The sequence below is a fragment of the Somniosus microcephalus genome, chromosome 6 (genome assembly GCF_052327205.1).
Source record: "Somniosus microcephalus isolate GS21.2 chromosome 6, FLI_Smic_1.0, whole genome shotgun sequence".
Taxonomy (NCBI): Eukaryota; Metazoa; Chordata; class Chondrichthyes; order Squaliformes; family Somniosidae; genus Somniosus; species Somniosus microcephalus.
This window is the reverse complement of record NC_140992.1, coordinates 192731317-192750829: the sequence shown is the minus strand read 5'-3', so window position 1 is coordinate 192750829 and position 19513 is coordinate 192731317. Positions and strand designations below refer to the sequence as shown.

Genomic DNA, 19513 nt, shown 5'->3' with positions numbered 1-19513 from the left:
CAAGCTTCTGTTGCAAGTTATGAACCAAACTCCTAAACTATTTACATAAATGATTTGGACTCTGGAATCAGAAGTACAATTTCAAAATTTGCAGATGACACTAAATTGGGGTTATAGTTAGTTAGTACTGAGGAAGACTGCGACAAAATACAAGACATTAATAAACTTGCAGAATGGACGTATAATTGGCAAATTAATTTCAATATAGATAAGTGTGATGTGGTGCATTTTGATAGGCTGAATAAGGAGGCCACACACTCCTTAGAAAATAAGAGTCTAAATGGGACAGAAGAGCAAAGGGATCTGGGGGTACAGATACGCCAATCACTAAAAGTAGCGACGCAGTTTAAAGCCATTAAAAAAACACAGCACTGGGGTTAATTTATAGGGGGATACAATTAATAAGCAGAGTAGTTACATTAAACATGTATAGAACCTTGATTAGACCACACTTGAGTACTGTACATAGTTCTGGTCTCCATATTATAAAACAAATAGAAAAGGCGGCTGATGGGTGACCAGACAGAGGTGTTTAAAATTATGAAAGGTTTTTGATAGGGTAGACTTAGACGATGTTACCACTTGTGGGGGAGGGTGGGGGGAATGGACCAAAACTAGTGGCCATAAGTATAAGATAGTCACTAATAAATCCAATAGGAAATTCAGGAGAAACTTCTTTATCCAAAGAATGGTTTGAATGTGAAACTCACTACCACAAGGAGTAGTTGAGGCGAATAGCATTGATGCATTTAAGCTAGATACACACGAGGGAGAAAGGAATAGAAGGTTCTGGATGAGCAGAAATTTCTCCAATTAAATATTGGGAAGACTGAAGCCATTGTTTTCAGTCCCCGCCACAAACTCCATCCATCTCCCCAACATCTGTGAGGCTGAACTACACTGTTCGCAACCTTGGTGTCATAGTTGACCCTGAAATGAGCTTCCAACCACATTCACAGCATAACCAAGACCGGCTATTTTCACATCCGTAACATTGCCCGTCTCCGCCCCACCTGAGCGCATCCGCTGCTTAAACCCTCATCTATGTCTTGGTTACCTCTAGATTTGACTATTCCAACACACTGCTGGCTGACCTCCCACATTCTACCCGACGTAAACTTGAGGTCATCCAAAACTCAGCTGCCCATGTCCTAACTCGCACCAAGTCCCGCTGACCTACATTGGATCCCGGTTAAGCAACACTTCTATTTCAAAATCATCCTCGTTTTCAAATCCCTCCATGGCCTCGCCCCTCCCCATCTCGAATCTCCTTCAGCCCCGCAAACACCTCCCCCACCCAGAGATATCTGCACTCCTCTAATTCTGCCCTTGAGCACCCTGTTGCCTAGGCCCCAAGTTCTGGAATTCCCTGCCTAAGCCTCTCCTTCCTCTAAGACGCTGCTTAAAACCTACCTCTTTGACCAAGCTTTTGGTCATCTGCCCTAATTTCTCCGTATGTGGCTCAGTGTCAAATTTTTTCGTCTTATAATACTCCTGAGAAGCACCTTGGAAGGTTTTACTACATTAAAGGCGTTATATAAATACAAGTTGTTGTTATGCTGGTATGGTCAACTGAAGAGGGGTGCGAGGAGGTTCGTGTGGAGCATAAATACCAGCATGGACCAGTTGGGCTGAATGGCCTGTGTGTGCCGTACAGTTTATGTATTTGCTACATAGGAGGCCACTTTCCAGTTTTGAAGCCAGTCATAATGCCAATTTATAAGCTCCCCTTCAGAATGCCTCTGAAGATTAAGGTGCTGTCAACAGCCATGCAATTCAAGGACGAACATCAAACCACTGAAAAGTCTACAAACTCCAGATATGATTACATTCCCATGCCCCTCCCCAACCTAACAAGTCCTAATTATTACAGGTGCTTGCTCCCAAAGCATGATCCTTGAGCAGGTAGGTCACATTGTCCCCTGCCTGAAAAGACATGGGGCTAAAAATTGAATAGCGCCCCAATTGAGGCGCTAACTTCGCCAGGGCACTAAAAGTAGCGCCCCGGAAAAATCTGCACCCCCACGCCGGAAATTGAGTGGTTGCGCCCCAAGAGGGAAGCAGGGCGCTACTGAAGCGCCCCGCATCCCTCTTGGGGCGCTGCGAGTGAATATCGTGGCGCTACATGCCGCACTGCGGTATTGCAGGTCTTCCTCCCCTTCTTAAAGGGGAGGGGCCTTGTGCAGCGCGACCTGGGGCCCAGCTGGGCCCCCGGGGATCAGGAGTGCCGGCAAAAGAGCCCGGCACCCAAGAGAAGTGCTGGGCTCTTGGAGCGCAGCCAGCACTCCGCCCGGGGGGGGGGGGGCGCTCCGGGACGGGAGCACAGGCAGGTGGCCAGCAACAAAAATGGCCTCCCCGCACCTCCGGTACGCCACCCTGACCCTGTCGGACATAGCGTCCGGCAGTAAATCAGGGGGCGCTCCCGAAGATCGCGGCCGGGGCGCTGCGCACACCAATTACTTCATCGCCAGCGGCACAGAGCTACTGGTTAGCAGCACCACTAACCTCCCGCTAGATTTTGCGGGAGGTGTGGGCAGTGCCGCGCCCGGGCGCTAGTTGGTTTGCGCCCCCCTTAGCACCCTCTTAAGGCGCTACCAACTGAATTTTTCCCCCATGCAGTCTCCAGAAAGTTAACTGCCTATCTGGTAGGGCAGTCTTTATTCTGTGACAATACATTCTCCTTATACCACAGGCGTATAGCCACACTTACACAAAAGTATCTGGACGCTGCAGATAGAAGATCTACTATTTTTGCACATATAAAGCCCCAGAAATCGTACCAAAGTCCCAATTTGTTTTCACTTGCAAACCTGTTAAACAAGAAGAATTTAAAGAGCACGGGAAAAGGGAAGGGAAATAAGTGGATAAGCTCCGAGACCCTGCACAAGCACAATGGAAAAAACAGTTGTAAAATGTTATGATTGTTCAAAGGGCAAATCTGTGCCTTAGCCTTTGTATGCTGATGCTCTTCATTATTTTTGCCTGCCTTATTTGCACTCTCTCTCTCTGGGAAACACAGGATTGGTTGCAGTGTTACCATATGACCTAAAGAGCTATTCTTTCATGTACTTGTCTGGAAGAGGACAACCACGCGTTATTTTCAGGAGGCTCCCGTTAAGGAACAGGCAACTCAGTCAGAGAAATTTTTGTTTAAAAACATAAAAACCCAGGATAGGCCAGATAAACAAACAATGTTTGATACTTTGTCCCATTTATTTAAGCTACTCCTGTCGGCAAAGCGTACTTAGATGGGGAAAAAATAAACTGCTGCTTTATATGGCATGGAAATTGGACACAATGTGCAATGCCATGACACCATTTTTACATCTGTGCTCAGCACCTGGATTCCAGAGTTTACCAAGGTAGACTACACTCCTACAGGGTATGGATGATGTGAAATGAAGAATCATGGTTTTAACATGCTACTTCACGTTCATGATCCCCTCAAACGTCCTTGAACGCTGGGCAACATCCAAAACATTCCCCAAGTTGGGCTTTCATCACTGGGCTAAGCTTCACATTCCATTTGAACAATAAATGCACGCGCAAACTGAAAGAAAATGGTTACGGCGCACAAGCACTTCAGATTCTTCCTCTCCTCTATTCAGTTCTTCCCTCCCTCCCTCCCTCCCCCTACTTCAAACCCTCCATTACAGTAAACTCTACAACAGGTAGAAAATATATGATTGACTTTTATTTACCCTCAGGTGCGGGTTAGGTTGATTGGCTATGATAAATTGACCCTTAGTGTTAGGGGGATTAAATATGTGGGGTTATGGGGATCGGGTTGGATATGTGTCGGTGCAGGCTCGATGGGCCAAAATGGCCTCTATCTGCACTGTGGGGTTTCTGTGATTCTGTGATTCAATGACAGTACCCGACTCAGATTTTGATTTCAGTCAGCGAGCAATGGCACCAATACATGAAAAACATGAAAACACCGGCTTACATCTTCACAGAAGCGCTCCCGATCATCTCTGCAGGAAAAGTACAGGTGCCTGTCCAGGTGGAAGTCATCGGAGGATAGTTCAGCTACACGCAGGATGGCCTTCTTACAGTTTTCAGAAATCATCTTGTCTTCATTCACCAAAGCCTTTTCCAAACAGGATACCACCTCTCCCTGTGAATGTACATCCTGTTTGAGAGAACAGACAGTTTAGAAACCTGTCAACAGCTAAATTTCCCACGCCGCTTCAGGACGGTCAATCTGTCCTAGCTAACTGAATAGCTAAATGCCACAAGCACCTTGATGCTGCTCCCAACTAAACACCCGCCTCCCCCGTGCACTAGCAAACGCATTAATCACCCCTGTACAATGTTACACAACAGTAGGTATAGTCCTTTGGATTGACGGGAAGTGAACTATAAATCCAGGCAGGAATAAAATCTAACTAAATTGTCAAAAACAATAAATGGCTTAAAAAGCCTACGGCACAACTTCCAGTGGAAGAAGAAACAAAGATGTGGCCAAAATAGGCCCCAATAAGGCTAGCGGGCTTAAGTCACATGGGGAATTTGGGACGAAGACCTGAAAATGGCAGTATTCCCTGGTGGATTTCTCCATGAAGATAATGAAATGCCTTATTTGTAGAGACTGATAAATTAAGAATCTCACTTCAGGCACAATTTTGTGAACTCCTTCACTCAACCATAGGCTCAATTTTAGATTCACTCTTAGCATCTGCACTGTGATATTAATAGATTTGTGCGCCATGATAAGTTGGCATATTTTGGTGCTGCCCATGTTTTAAAATTGACACATCCAATAGCTCAGTAAGAATACGGTCAAGCATGGAATGGAGCTGTATAAACCAGGAAGTCTCCAGTTCAATCTTCGGTCTGTATTGAGGGCACTAAATTGGCCCCCTCAGTGTCCTGAAAATGGAAAGTAAGGATAGAGAACAAACATCAGCTGGAGTTCTCACTCCTGAGAAAAATGGGGGAGGAAGATAAATTATACTGGAGGATAAATGAGATCTACTTAGTTCTGATGCCCGGTTACAACAGTTAAGTGGAGTACAGTTTATTTGTTTTCTGACAGAAAACTAAACATTGCAAAAATAAATTGATATATATTTGACTGTTTCCATGCTATTTTTTGATAAAACTGGAGACGCAGTGCTTACTCTGCAGCTGTGTCCAGGAACAGTTGCCAGTATGGAAAATAATTTAATTTGGAGGAAGCACAGATATCACAAATGCCTTTCGTGGTGTTGCACTCTCAAGGACAGCAATGCTTTCCCGACCTTTGCAAAGATTTGTGGCTTTGAAGCATCACATTACCACTACTGGGCACAGCACAAGCACCTAAATAATTTAAAGAAAGATCACACGTACATGCTGCAACCACCAAAAAAAATGCAAGGAGGGAAACCAAAGGCACACCCAACTGCCTTCAAACAAGGCTTGCTCAAGCCAATTGTCACTGCCAACAATAAATTTGAGTAGTATTTGAACCAGTGCTCCCTCCAACTTTTCTTGGGCTGGGACTATCAAAAACAAAAACTCAGTCTCTCACACCTCTTTAGCTAAAGATACCAGTAGTGGCAAGTCTGCAAGCAATTTTTATTTTTCTTAATTTGTTTACCATATGCTCTCTTCCTTCACTGTCATCCTCTTTTTCCTCACTTACTTTCATCTTTCTCTCCCTTCCCTCTCCTTCATTTTCCTTCTCTATCATTTTCCCTTTTTCTCCTCTGCCTCTTGAGCAAAGCAGGGGAAGCAGAACGTTGAGAAACACACAACAGAACTTTAAAAAAAATAAATACACTGAGCAGAAAATGGACAACATGGCTCCTCCTGAATACTGGTTGGGCCTGTCCCAAGCGTTCTGGAAGTGGCTACCAACACTCAGTTGATGCTATTTTGGTGTACTTGCCCTCAATGGGACAATGCTAAAACAGTAGTTCGGAGAAGCAGCCCAACCGCCTTATAAAAGGTGACTTTAATTGAGATTCAGACCAACTTGCTCAGGTGAAGGCAACATCATCACAACTCAGGTCAATGGATGGGTATTCACTGCAGTCCATCAAGGAATGGTCATTGAGTCAACTATATCAGAATTCAGCCAAATCATTTTATGAAAGGGAAATCATGTTTGACAAATGTATTCGTTTTTTTGAGGATATAACTAGCAGGGTAGATAAAGAGGAACCAGTCGATGTAGTAAATTTTGGATTTCCAAAAGGCATTCGATAAGGTGCCACATAAAAGGTTAGGGCTCATGGGGTTGGGGGCAATATCGTAGCATGGCTAGAGGATTGGTTAACAGACAGAAAACAGTAGGGATAAACAGATCTTTTGCAGGTTGGCAGGCTGTAACTAGTGGGGTGCTGCAAGGATCAGTGTTGAGGCCTCAGCTATTTACAATCTATATTAATGACCTAGATAAAGGGACCAAGTGCAATGTATCCAAGTTTGCTGATGATACAAAGCTAGGTGGGACAGCAAGCTGCAAGGAGAACACAAAAGTCTGCAAAGGGATATAGATCAACTAAGTGAGTGGGCAGTAAGATGGCAGATGGAATATAATGTAGGGAAATGTGAGGTTACACACTTTGGTAGGAAGAATAGAAAAACAGAATATTTTTTTAAATGGTGAGAAACTTTCAAATGTTGGTGTTCAGAGAGATTTAGGTGTCCTTGTGCAAGAAACACAGAAAGCTAGCATGCAGGTACAGCAAGCAATAAGGAAGGCAAATGGCATGCTGGCATTTATTGCAAGGGGGTTGGAGTATAAGAGTAAGGAAGTCTTGCTACAATTGTACAGGGCCTTGGTGAGACCACACCTGGAGTACTGAGTCATAGAGTCATAGAGTTTTACAGCACAGAAAGAGGCCCTTCGGCCCATCGTGTCTGCGCCACCCATCCATCCCTGTCCAGTCTAATCCCATTTTCCAGCATTTGGTCCATAGCCTTGTATGCAATGGCATTTCAAGTGCTCATCCAAATGCTTCTTGAATGTTGTGAGGGTTCCTGCCTCTACCACCCTTTTAGGCATTGAGTTCCACATTCCAACCACCCTCTGGGTGAAAAAGTTCCTCCTCAAATCCCCTCTAAATCTCCTGCCCCTTACCCTGAATCTATGCCCCCTTGTTATTGACCCCCCTACTAAGGGGAAAAGTTCCTCTTTGTCTACCCTATCTATGCCCATCATTTTGAACACCTCAATCAGGTCCCCCTTCAGCCTTCTTTGCTCCAAGGAAAACAACCCCAGCCTGTTTAGTCTTTCTTCATAGCGGAGGCGCTCCATCCCAGGTAACATCCTGGTGAATCTTCTCTGCACCCTCTCCAAAGCAATCACATCCTTCCTATAGTGAGGTGACCAGAACTGCACACAGTACTCCAGCTGTGGCCTCGCCAGCGTTTTGTACAGCTCCATCATAACCTCCCTGCTCTTATATTCTATGCCTCGGCTAATGAAGGCAAGTATCCCATATGCCTTTTTAACCACCTTATCTACCTGCTCCGCTGCCTTCAGGGATCTATGTACACCAAGGTCCCTCTGACCCTCTGTACTTCCTAGGGTCCTACCACTCATTGTGTATTCCCTTGCCTTATTTGTCCATCCAAAATGCATCACCTTCGCACTTTTCAGGGTTAAATTCCATTTGCCACTTTTCCGCCCATCTGACCAACCCGTTTATATCGTCCTGTAGCCTGAGGCTTTCCTCCTCGCAATTTACCACCCCACCAATTTTCGTGTCATCTGCGAACTTACTGATCATACCTTTTACATTCTCATCCAAATCATTTATGTAGATCACAAACAACAAGGGACCCAGCACCGATCCCTGAGGTACCCCACTGGACACAGGCTTCCAGTCACAAAAGCAACCTTCGACCATCACCCTCTGCCTCCTGCCACTCAGCCAGTTTAGGATCCAACGCGCCAAGGCACCCTGGATCCCATGGGCTCTTACCTTCTTGACCAGTCTCCTATGCGGGACTTTGTCAAAAGCTTTACTGAAGTCCATGTAAACCACATCCACAGCATTTCCCTCATCCACCCCCCTAGTCACCCCCTCGAAAAATTCAATCAGATTTGTCAGACATGATTTACCCTTGACAAAGCCATGCTGACTATCCCCGATTAATCCTTGCCTCTCCAAGTGGAGACTAATTTTGTCCCTCAGAATTTTTTCCAATAATTTCCCTACCACAGATGTTAGGCTCACTGGCCTGTAATTCCCTGGTTTATCCCTGCTACCCTTCTTGTATAATGGTACTACATCCCCTGTGGCCAGAGAGGTTCTGAAAATTTGTGTCAGAGCCCCTGCAATCTCCTCCTTTGCCTCCCACAGCAGCCTGGGATACATCTCGTCCGGGCCTGGGGATTTATCCACTTTTTGGCCTGCTAAAACCGCTAGCACCTCCTCCCTCTCGATGCTAATATGTTCAAGTATGTCACAGTCCCCTTGCCCGATTTCTATGTCCGCATCGTCTTTCTCCATAGTGAACACAGATGCAAAAAATTCATTTAAAACCCCGCCTACATCATCTGGCTCTACACACAGATTGCCACTTTGGTCCCTAATGGGCCCTACCCTTTCCCTGGTTATCCTCTTGCCCTTAATATACTTATAAAACATCTTAGGATTTTCCTTTATTTTGCTCGCCAGTGTTATTTCATGGCCCCTCCTCGCCCTCCTAATTTCTTTTTTAAGTATGCCCCTGCACTTTTTATACTCCTCTAGGGCTTCTTCCGTCTTTAGTCTTTTGTAACTGCCAAAAGCCCCCCTTTTATTCCTAATGCATTTTTGTATATCCCTTGTCATCCAAGGTTCCCTTTGCTTGTTGGTCCCACCCTTGACCTTTACAGGAACATGTTGGCGTTGTAATCTCTCTATTTCCCTTCTGAAAGTCTCCCACTGTTTTGATGCGGATTTTCCTATAAGTAGCTGCTCCCAGTCCACTTTGGCCAGATCCTGCCTTATCATATTAAAATCGGCCTTCCCCCAATTTAGAACCCTTATTTCCGGGCCGTCTTTGTCTTTTTCCATGACCACCTTAAATCTCACCGAATTATGGTCACTGTCGCCAAAATGCTCTCCTACTGATACTTCCACCGCTTGCCCGGCTACATTCCCCAGAATTAGGTCCAGTACCGCCCCCTCTCTTGTAGGACTTTCTACATGTTGGCTCAAAAAGCTCTCCTGGATGCACTTTAAGAATTCTGCACCCTCTAAGCCTTTCACACTCTGACTATCCCAATTTATATTGGGGAAGTTGAAACCCCCACTATTATTACCCTATTATTTTCACACTTCTCTGAGATTTGCCTACATATCTGTTCCTCTATCTCCCCCTGACTGTTTGGGGGCCTATAGTACACTCCCAGAAAAGTGCTTGCCCCCTTTTTGTTTTTAAGTTCTACCCATATGGCCTCATTAGAGGAACCCGCTAATATATCATCCCTCCTTACAGCAGTAATTGACTCCTTAATTAATATTGCAACACCCCCTCCCCTTTTACACCCCCCTCTGTCTCGCCTGAAGATTCTATACCCCGGAATATTGAGCTGCCAGTCCGGACCCTCCCTCAACCATGTCTCCGTGATAGCAACAATATCGTACTCCCATGTGCTCAACAACAACTTCAGTTCATCCACCTTATTGGCAAGACTCCTTGCATTAAAATAAATGCCTTCCAGCCCTGCCATATTCCCTTTTGCCTTCACATATTTGCTCTGCCTTCCCAGCTGACTTGTTTTTTCCCTCTGTATTTGGCTGTAAATCACCCCCTACTATAGCTCCACTCTGTACCCCATCCCCCTGCCAAGTTAGTTTAAACCCCCCCCAGTGCTAGCAAACCTCCCCGCAAGGATATTGGTTCCCCTCTGGTTCAGGTGTAAACCGTCCGACTTGTACAAGTCCCACCTTTCCCAGAAGCAGACCCAGTGATCCAGGAAACTAAAGCCCTCCCCCCTGCACCATCCCTTTAGCCACGCATTCATCTGTTCTATCTTCCTATTCCTATACCCACTAGCACGTGGCACCGGGAGTAATCCAGAGATTACAACCTTTGAGGTCCTGCTCTTTAATCCTTCACCTAGCTCCCTAAATTCTTGCTGCAGGACCTCGTCCCTCTTTTTACCTATGTCGTTGGTACCAATGTGGACCACGACCTCTGGCTGTTCACCCTCCCCCTCCAGAATGTCCTGCAGTTTTGGTCTCCTTATCTAAGGAAGGATATACTTGCCTTGGAGGTGGTGCAACAAAGGTTCACTAGATTAATTCCTGGAATGAGGGGGCTGTCCTATGATGAGAGATTGTGTAGAATGGGCCTATACTCTCAAGTTTAGAAGAACGAGAGGTGATCTCATTGAAAAATACAAGATTCTGAAGGGGATTGAAAGGTTAAACGCTGAGAGGTTGTTTGCCCTGGCTGGAGTGTCTAGAACTAGGGGGCATAGTCTTAGGATAAGAGGTAGGCCATTTAAGACTGAGATTAGGAAGAATTTCTTCACTCAGAGGGTTGTGAATCTTTGGAATTCTCTGCCCCAGAGGGCTGTGTATGCCGAGTCTTTGAGCATATGCAAGGCCGAGAGATAGATTTTTGACTCTAGGGGAATCAAGGGATATAGAGATAGTGCGGGAAAGTGGAGTTGAGGTTGATGATCAGCCATGATCTTATTGAATGGTGGAGCAGGTTCGAGGGTCGTATGGCCTACTCCTGCTTATGTTCTTATTTCACTGACAGTGGACATCTAAATCCTGGAAAAACAGTCATGTCATAAGTAAACAAAATGAAGTTAGAACCTTACTCTCAAGGTGTCTTACTCTATCCTTAATTCATAGACCAGAGTACATACAATCCTGAAGATACCAAATGAGCAACGGCATACAGCATAGAATTTTGGGTAAAAATCCCAACGATGCAGGACTTCAAGAATCAGCTCAAACAACCACAGGCAGAGACCTGGAGTTGATCAACTCTTCACCCAGGTCATGGGAGTTTTATTCTGGGGAATGCGAATGAGGAGCTGGCATTATAAACTCAAAGGCCTCTAATCCATCTGCTTTCAGACAAATTGGCACCACTGAAGTCGTATTTAATCTCTCCCATGCTGACAAGGTACTATTTGCTCAGTACCAAACTGCTGATTACAAGTTAAAGTATTAATGGGATAGCCTCGCACTCCAGCCTTGAGGTTGTACAGTAGGAATTAAATTAGACATTAGAGCAAGCAATTAAAACCATTTGCAGATCATCAGCCGCTCTAATGGGCTATAATTAGGTTTGTGCCAATTGCCGAGTAGCTGTGGTTTCAAAGGGTACCTCACCAATTAATGCAGAGTTTCATAACGCAGCTGGCATTTCCCAATGGAAAGCTGAAAACAATCCTAACTGCTTTTTTAACTGGGTATAATCAGGACACTTGGGTAGGAAGGTGCAAAGAGAAGACATTGAAAAGCAAATTAAAAAATAAGCGATAAAGACACAATTAGAGAGGAGAAATGGGTCCCCAGCAACTCTGAGCACAGGCCACATGGCTCCATGGGCTACTGTTGGCAATACTGGCCTGTGTAATGGCGAGAAGGAATTGCATTGTGGCGCAAAGTTCCAAGGAGTATTCAACACCCAGAACAGATTCCAGGATCTTTCGAAGATGCTGGTAGAATATGTATGCAGTTGATTTTTATTATTTACACAGCAAAAATAAACCACCAAGTGGATGCATTGCACTTATTGGCCAGGAGACATTCACTACTTTGAACAGGTAGCAAATCACATGGCTTGTTGTATCAGTCCAATATATTTTGAATAGCAGGAATGTCAGCAAAGGATGAAGTTTTAAATTAGATTTAATGTTTTTTTCCTTTTGCCCCCCCCCCCAGCCACCACCACCAAACCCCCGTTGGTCACCACCACTCTCCTACATTTTAAAAAAATCAATCTGAAAAATAAGAGCTTTACTTTGCACCTTCCTACCCAAGTGTCCATTTTGTAAAATACAGCAACATCTGTACTCGACTATACCCAACAACTTCATGTGTCACTGGAGAGCCTCCTTTTTAAAATCAATTATCAGGCAGATGGGTGCCAGGTTCTATTTACAGATTTGTAAATGCAAACGATTTAGGAGACCTAAGCAGAAGGGGCAGTATGCCCCACAGAGCATAAGGATTCCCCAATCACAAGTACTTCATTGTGAGGAAGAACCTAGCCGAGGTCAGACATTTAACTACAGGAGTCACCTCTCGGATATTCTTGCATGCCTCCGACCAGCCAATTGCACAGCAGCACTAGCAGAGTCCTGGAAGCAGGTCCACCACCTGCTCAACTACAGCACTCAGGCAGACAGCTGGGGATCTGGAGTGAGAAAATATGGTAACCATGCCACCCTCAAAAATACTCCAATGAAGGAAATGCTCTATGGCCAAACAAGTCACGACCATTAAAGGAGCATCATTTTCCAGGACAAGTGCTTAGAAATAAACTGAAAAATGTCTGCCAAAGGCACACTAATATCACAGGATTTACAGCACAGAAACAGTCCATTTGGCCCAACTGGTCTGTGCTGGTGTTTATGCTCCACGAGCCTCCTCCCACCCCTCTTCATCTAACCCGATCAGCATATCTTTCTAGTCCTTTCTCCCATGTGCTTATCTAGCTTCCCCTTATATGCATCTATGTATTTAAAAAAAGTCAGAAGTCTGAGCTTTATCACCTTAAATCAAAATACATCAAGTGCTTATACTGAAGCAAATAGCTTCTCTCCCTCCCAAAGGGGATGTGTCAAATTGCTTCATTAAGACACCACCCCTTTAAGTCAAATACAAAGTCGGAGAGAGAATTACACTTGAATGGCTAACACTGGCATCAAACGAAACCTAAATCTAATCAATATTCCTGCATATTCCAACAGCGTTACTGACTGACTGACTTATCTGCCCAATGTCATGTCCCAGCTAAGACAGGGGTATAGGTTGCTGTGTGTTTATTGATCCAAGGTAAATGTCCTCCTGTCCTCTCAATAACTCACTCGAGATGGGAAAAAAGATTGGCGTAGATTCAAAGGAAGAACTGGCAATCCAATCTGAAGGGTAGCATCAGATGCATATTTTACTGTCATTCATATTCCCTGCACCATGGCTCATAATGACAGGCTGATGATGCCTTATATTAAACAGCTGCAGGCCCAGAGACAACAGAAGAGACTGAGCTAAAGATCAAACTACGCTCAACCTTTTAGTGCCTGGATACCAATGAAAGAACATTTCATACTCCAGCTCAAAATAGCCTCAAACACACACACAAACAAACATACTTGAGATCAGGAATAAGCTCATTCTGAATAAATTGGTCCAACAGTTCATGGTTTAACCTGAGCATATTCTTGTTTTAACTGTTTACAATCCATAGTTTCATGAAGCTTACACAACCCCAATCTGCAAAGAGTCAGCACCACAATCCACAATTGCAGCCTACTTCTTGACAAACACTCCTAGCCACGAGGTAGGGCAGTACCTTTTCACCAGGCCGAATGCTGCCGCATTTGAGCTGGTTGATGTCGCTCTTGCAACTGTCCACGAAGCCACAGATGAGTTGGTAATCACTGAAAATGATGGCTGTCATTTTGGTTATGAACTGACGGCACTGGTATTCAGTAATGTTTGTACGATGCTCAATCAAGCAGGAAATGATGTAGCCTTTCCCTGGCTCCTGATCGGCACACTCCTTCACCTGCATAAGAGAAAAGGAGGGATTATGAGGAGAACACAACTATATTGTTGCATTATCAAGCAAATCTCTTGTATTTCGGTTTCTTGATATCACTGTAAAGGTTCCACGGTGCAACTGCAGATTTCCCCAGATCAGTCTAGTCTAGTGCAATTGTATCAATATTGAAAGCCTATTGATGATCCCTAAATATGCAGCCATACTTCTCAAAATGCCTGCGATATGTGCAGTCCCTAAAGCAAGATGGAGACACAAGGGTTTCCTTCCTCCAGACAACTCACTGTTACCAGGATTGCCAAAATTGTTCCGTCAGTCTCAAAGTGGTGCCAGACACAGGGTGACTTGGCAAGCCGATTCCCTCTCCCATTCAGGACCCTAGACTCTGACAGTGCTGCTGTCACTTTCGAGATTGTTGACTAGTTGGTTTATAAAGGATTTCAGAGTAATACGTATGAAAATGCTATTGGTTAAATTCAGCTCAAGGAATTAAATCCACAAAATACACCCTGCTTCAGGGATCAATGATTAGATCCAGACGAAGCGCCTGACAAGGATGTAGTTTTGCGCATACCATATCAGTTTCACAATAGGGTTCATTAAAATATTCTAGTATATTGGAACAACTTGAGGCAAGCTAGGGGGTAGCTGCTCTGTGCCTACAATCAGGGTGGTTGGGGGGGGGGGGGGCATGATCAGGTTTGATTGGTGGTAGCTTTTATTTTATATTTGTTCCTGGGATGTGGGCGTTGCAGGCAAGGCCAGCATTTATTGCCCATCCCGAATTGCCCTCGAGAAGGTGGTGGTGAGCCGCCTTCTTGAACCGCTGCAGTCCGTGTGGTGAAGGTACTCCCACAGTGCTGTTAGGGAGGGAGTTCCAGGATTTTGACCCAGCGACGATGAAGGAATGGCGATATATTTCCAAGTCAGGATGGTGTGCGACTTGGAGGGGAACTTCGAGGTGATGGTGTTCCCATGCACCTGCTGCCCTTATCCTTCTAGGTGGAAGAGGTCACGGGTTTGGGAGGTGCTGCCGAAGAAGTCTTGGCAAGTTGCTGCAGTGCATCTTGTAGATGGTACACAACTGGCCAATACCTAGACTCAGAGGGAGGTTAGAAGTCAAGCCTTCGGCTTCCTGTCCAGCTGAAACAATTTACAGAAAAATCTGGAGTGAAACTCCAACAGAGCCTGCTTCCTAAGGTCAGAACGAACTAGCTTCAGGGATTTTGATTATCTATAAAACTGAATTAAGCCCATTAACAGGGATGCTGCAGACCCAAATTTAAGACAGCTGCTTTAAACTTTAGCCTAGCGAAATCCTGAAAATTCTTGTGAAACCCATGAGCAGCAGACTAAGGGTTAATGTTAAAAGCCAGGTTTTAAAAAAGTGTTTTATTCACAGTATGAAAATGTTGCCCCACTCAATTTACCAAAATCGGTTTTTGTTCCATCAATCATGCTCTGTGGTGCAGAGGAGATTGGCCACTCTAGATTGACACTTTACTTACTTCACCTAGGGTAGTTTTGCAAACTTCGCCTGCTGCAGCTTCGAATTTAGGGTCTGTAGTCAGGTTAAATTTGTAGTTCCACAATAGCTGAAAGAGAGAGATTGAAATAAATGAGGATCTGTGATAAATCACTTCATCAGAAGTACTGGTATTAGGTAACAAAATATACATCCTACATCATCTTCTGGCACCTGTATAATTATTAAAACAAATCCAGCGCAATACCAGATATCCAACATCAACAGAAAACATCAGCAGGAAGATTATCTCAACCAGGAAGCAAATAATTTACACAAGGACACGTCAACACTCACTGCAGATTCCAACAACCAAGTAGCTACATCACTCAGCCACCTCCATTTCAGATCCCAGCACCCATTACAGGGCAGCTCAGTGGCTCCAGGGCCAGAATGGTCTGAAACTCTCGAGTCTCGGTCAGAGCAGGTATGGGAATGTCTGGATTGGCATCAGCTTCATCTGGGGGGGGGGGGGGGGGGGGGGCGACTTCGAGTAAAGAACTTTCCAGTTCACTAAACTGTACAATCAGTACCTCACCCAGATACGTACGGTTGTATAATTCCACAGACCCATAATCAACTTCGAGTGCCTCACCTGGTTGCCCTCTATCTCATACACAAGGTTGTTCTTCAGCTATGAGCCTATACGGTGAGTGGTGGTTGGCTATCCTACAGTGGGGCATCACAACTGAGCCCAATCCTATCCATGCAAGCATCCCCTATAACAGATGTCCCTGGATAATGGTGTGGGAATGCCAACTGCTTTTCCCTTGCCAGCCCAGGGTACCAAGGTACATTGCACCGCCCCACTGGCTGGGATCATCTTATATGGGAAATAAACCTGGGATCTGCTGGTCTGCATGACTCCGTTGTATGCTGCCTTTACCAACTGAGCAATTGGATGGGCATTAATTTTATTCCTCTGGCTAGGAGTTAAGTTTATGTGTGCCAGCGTGGCTCCTGACATCACCCTCCAATGTAATAGGAAGGATTAAACAGTTGATGACAAAGACAAAAACGTAGCAATCTTAAATCAACAGAACCTTGCCTAAGTTTAGACATGGATATCAGTGAGGGTCTGCAGCACAGAATATACTAAAGACTTTGTTTACTCACATGATTGCAGTCAGAGGAAATTTCATCATCTACCTGTAAAAGGAAGAAAACGAAACATTACCAACTATTGCTAAATACATCAGCCAATTAGAAGTTATTAAACATGCACACCTTACATTAAGAGTTCCACAGTCTACTTGGGTGTTTGGCAAAGTTGCTGCGTCAGTAATCAGATTCTCGGAGAAGCTGCTCTCCAAATCAGATGTTAACTCTTCATTCCCTCTTTGCTGCATAAGTTTACAAGTTAGAACAGCTTTCACAGTTATGCAGTTGTCTACAGAACCATGCAAGTTACAAAACCCAAAGCTACAAATTGGAACACTTACCACAAAGTGCATTACTAATGAGATTATTTTTGAAGATTGAGAATAAAGAACTTGGCCAGGAGTTGGGTTCAAGCGTAATTGGTCAAGCCAGCACAAAAGAGAGGAATTTCAAGTGTAAGTTACGTCCAGCACAAATGGAATATCCACGATAGTTTGCGGTAGTTTAAAAAAATATTGCGCTCGAAGCCGGCCCCGACCACAAAACTGGCCACGCCCCCAGTGAATTAATCGCCATGGCGCATTTCCGCTAATTGTGTCAGTATGCAGGCCTTCGAGATGGCTTTTAAAATTAAAACTTTTCTGGCGCAAGGACACCAATAAGTACTTTTAAAAGTTTTTTTTTTTTTTAAATTTAAGAAGCTGACTACTGTACACCAATGAAACTAGCAAATGATTCTGTATAGTTTAAGTCATTTTCAGTTATTCAAAATTGGGTTACTCAGGTGGTGGAAAATCCTTATTTTTTATTTTTTATAAATGGTAAACCCATTTTCAGCTGCATTAATAAAACTGCACTAGGTTACCACTCAAATATATCAAGCTGTAGAAGTCGCTGGAAATAAAGAGACTGCGAGACTTTCACAGCAGCAAAGAAAAACGCGTTAACTTTATTAACTCTCCGCGTGGACTGATGGACTCGACCTCGTCGCAGGGCTATGACGTAATCACACAATCGACGACTCTTAAAAGGGACCCTGCCCCGATAACCCAACCAAGTTCCGTACATAACGTGGAGCGATAACAATATTGGCTATACATAGTGAATTGTGTTACTGTCCCTATGTGGTCTCCGTCACAAAGCAATGTTTTAAAGCAAAATTATATTCTAAAACACTGCCCAATTGCACTGGTTCATGCCAGATTTTACATTCAGCGATATGCAAATAGTTCAAGCAGAAACGAGAAAAAGTAACACTTCTCAAAACTAGTGCAATTTTTACACATTATATCACCATTAATCGCAAGTCTTGCCCATCCCTCCATGAGAGCAGAGAGCTGGCAACAGGAATGAGATCACTAATTGGGAAACTCGACATCTGGAATACTGGAAATCTCAGTTTATATGAAAGGAGGATGCTTTTTAGGCTGTAGCCCTTTTAAAAAGGACGCTGATTAATAGGGTGCTGCGGTGTTAAATACACAACACAAAAATGGACCTAGAAAGCATTGGCCCGTAATTTCCGATCGGAGGCTTCCTGCGTGCGGAGGCCTCCGATCTGGAAAAAAACAACGCCCTTACCAGAGGGCTCCGGAGGTACAGACATTTCCACTCCTGGGACTCTGCTCTACGAAATGCGCAGGGCCCAGTTATCCCAGGGGCGCATGCGGTTCGCAAGCGTCCCTGGGATCACGTGGGCCATGGGGAACCAAAGAAGGGAATCCCCCTTCATACTCGACAGGTCTCAGCTTAGACCTGTCAAAAGTATGAATGGAGATCACTCAAAAAACAAACATTAAATACATTTTTTAATCACATTTTTAAAATTAGTTAAAATTACATTAAATATTTTAAACAAATTTAATTTTGAAAAAGTTAGTTTTTTACAGGGCTAAAATACTTACCTTTTTAAGAAGTTTTTTAAAATTATAAATGAGTGAAAAAAAATTCACTTTTTTACTCTTATGCTGGTAAAAGCAGGCCTTACGCCTGCTTTTACCAGGCATAAGATTTTTTAAGTGTTTTCAGCGGGCGGAGGTTGTGCAGAAAGTGGAACTCCGCCCGTGGAGGCCCTTCGCCCGGGCAGGCGGATGATCCGTCAGAAGAATTCTTGACAGATTGGAAGTGCCGGTTTTCAGCGCATGCGCTTCACATGCCTGAAACCGGCACTTGCGAGGTCCCTACAGTTGTGTACACAGCTCGAACACACGTAGGGATTTGAAAATACAGGCCATTAATTTTTAGTGGGTGTCTTTCAGCCTTTAAAGGGTATGCTAAATGTCAACTGTATGCAGGAGCTCCTGGCCTGCAGGTTTAATAAAAGAACAAATCAGCAGAGAGAGCCCGGTTTGATGGAACTTCATCCCATCTGTCGTCACAATTCAGACATCTAGCAGTAGGTTTGTAAAGATGTGGAAATAAATTCCTGCTGCGACTGCTCCAGCCAGCCACAGCTCCTTGCAGATGCAAACTGCAACAGTCTTATGGAGTTACCCTTGTTAAACATATTAAGCAAAGAGCAACAGCAACACCAACAGGCTTTAGGGAACAACTTTTACTGCATTACAGCAATAATGGTCAAAATAACTGGATCACCATCTTCTCTGATGTATACCTTTTGGATCAGATCTGGGATATTTGGCACTGGCTGTGTCCCAGATGCTCAGTTTTGATAAACTATGCTCAGTGGTTGTCCAGACACATGCAGGCTGAACTGGAATTGCTCGGTAAGAAGAGAAACACGTCTCGAGTGAGTAGGGTAGAGTCATCAGCACAACTTTAATAGTGCATCTGCTTCCACTGATAAACAAGTCAAACTGCTTTAAGCTAAGGATTTGTCACCAGCTGTTGTAGTCTTACAGTTAAAGCTGTGATGCTGGTCATACGTCAATTTGTTTTAACAATGTTGATATTCAAACATTTCAAATAAAAGCAGTTTACATCAAATGTTATCCCAATAATGAAATGGAATTCCACAAAGGGCAACGATATTTACTGATAACTGAAGTGTTTAATACTAGCAACTGAAAACCAGAAAATCAGAGGAATGCTTTTACTATATAAGTACTGCATGCCTCCCCACAGCCTTTCCGCCATCTACAAGGCACAAGTAAGGAGCGTGATGGAATACTCTCCACTTGCCTGGATGAGTGCAGCTCTAACAACACTCAAGAAGCTCGACACCATCCAGGACAAAGCAGCCCA

The 19513-nt window shown here is 44.3% G+C and overlaps 1 protein-coding gene across 5 annotated transcripts in view; it reads right to left on the bottom strand.

Annotated features, from left to right (window-relative positions):
- The window catches only part of glg1a (golgi glycoprotein 1a), a 150941-nt gene that overhangs the window by 63438 nt on the left and 67990 nt on the right, over nt 1-19513 (bottom strand). For all 5 annotated transcript variants that reach the window (XM_085991133.1, XM_085991130.1, XM_085991131.1 and 2 more), the window contains exons 2-5: nt 16325-16357; nt 15192-15278; nt 13474-13689; nt 3950-4135 (exon numbers count right to left, since the gene is read on the bottom strand). In XM_085991133.1, the coding sequence (XP_085847259.1) occupies nt 3950-4135; nt 13474-13689; nt 15192-15278; nt 16325-16357 (522 nt within the window). The remainder of the gene's footprint in view (nt 1-3949; nt 4136-13473; nt 13690-15191; nt 15279-16324; nt 16358-19513) is intronic.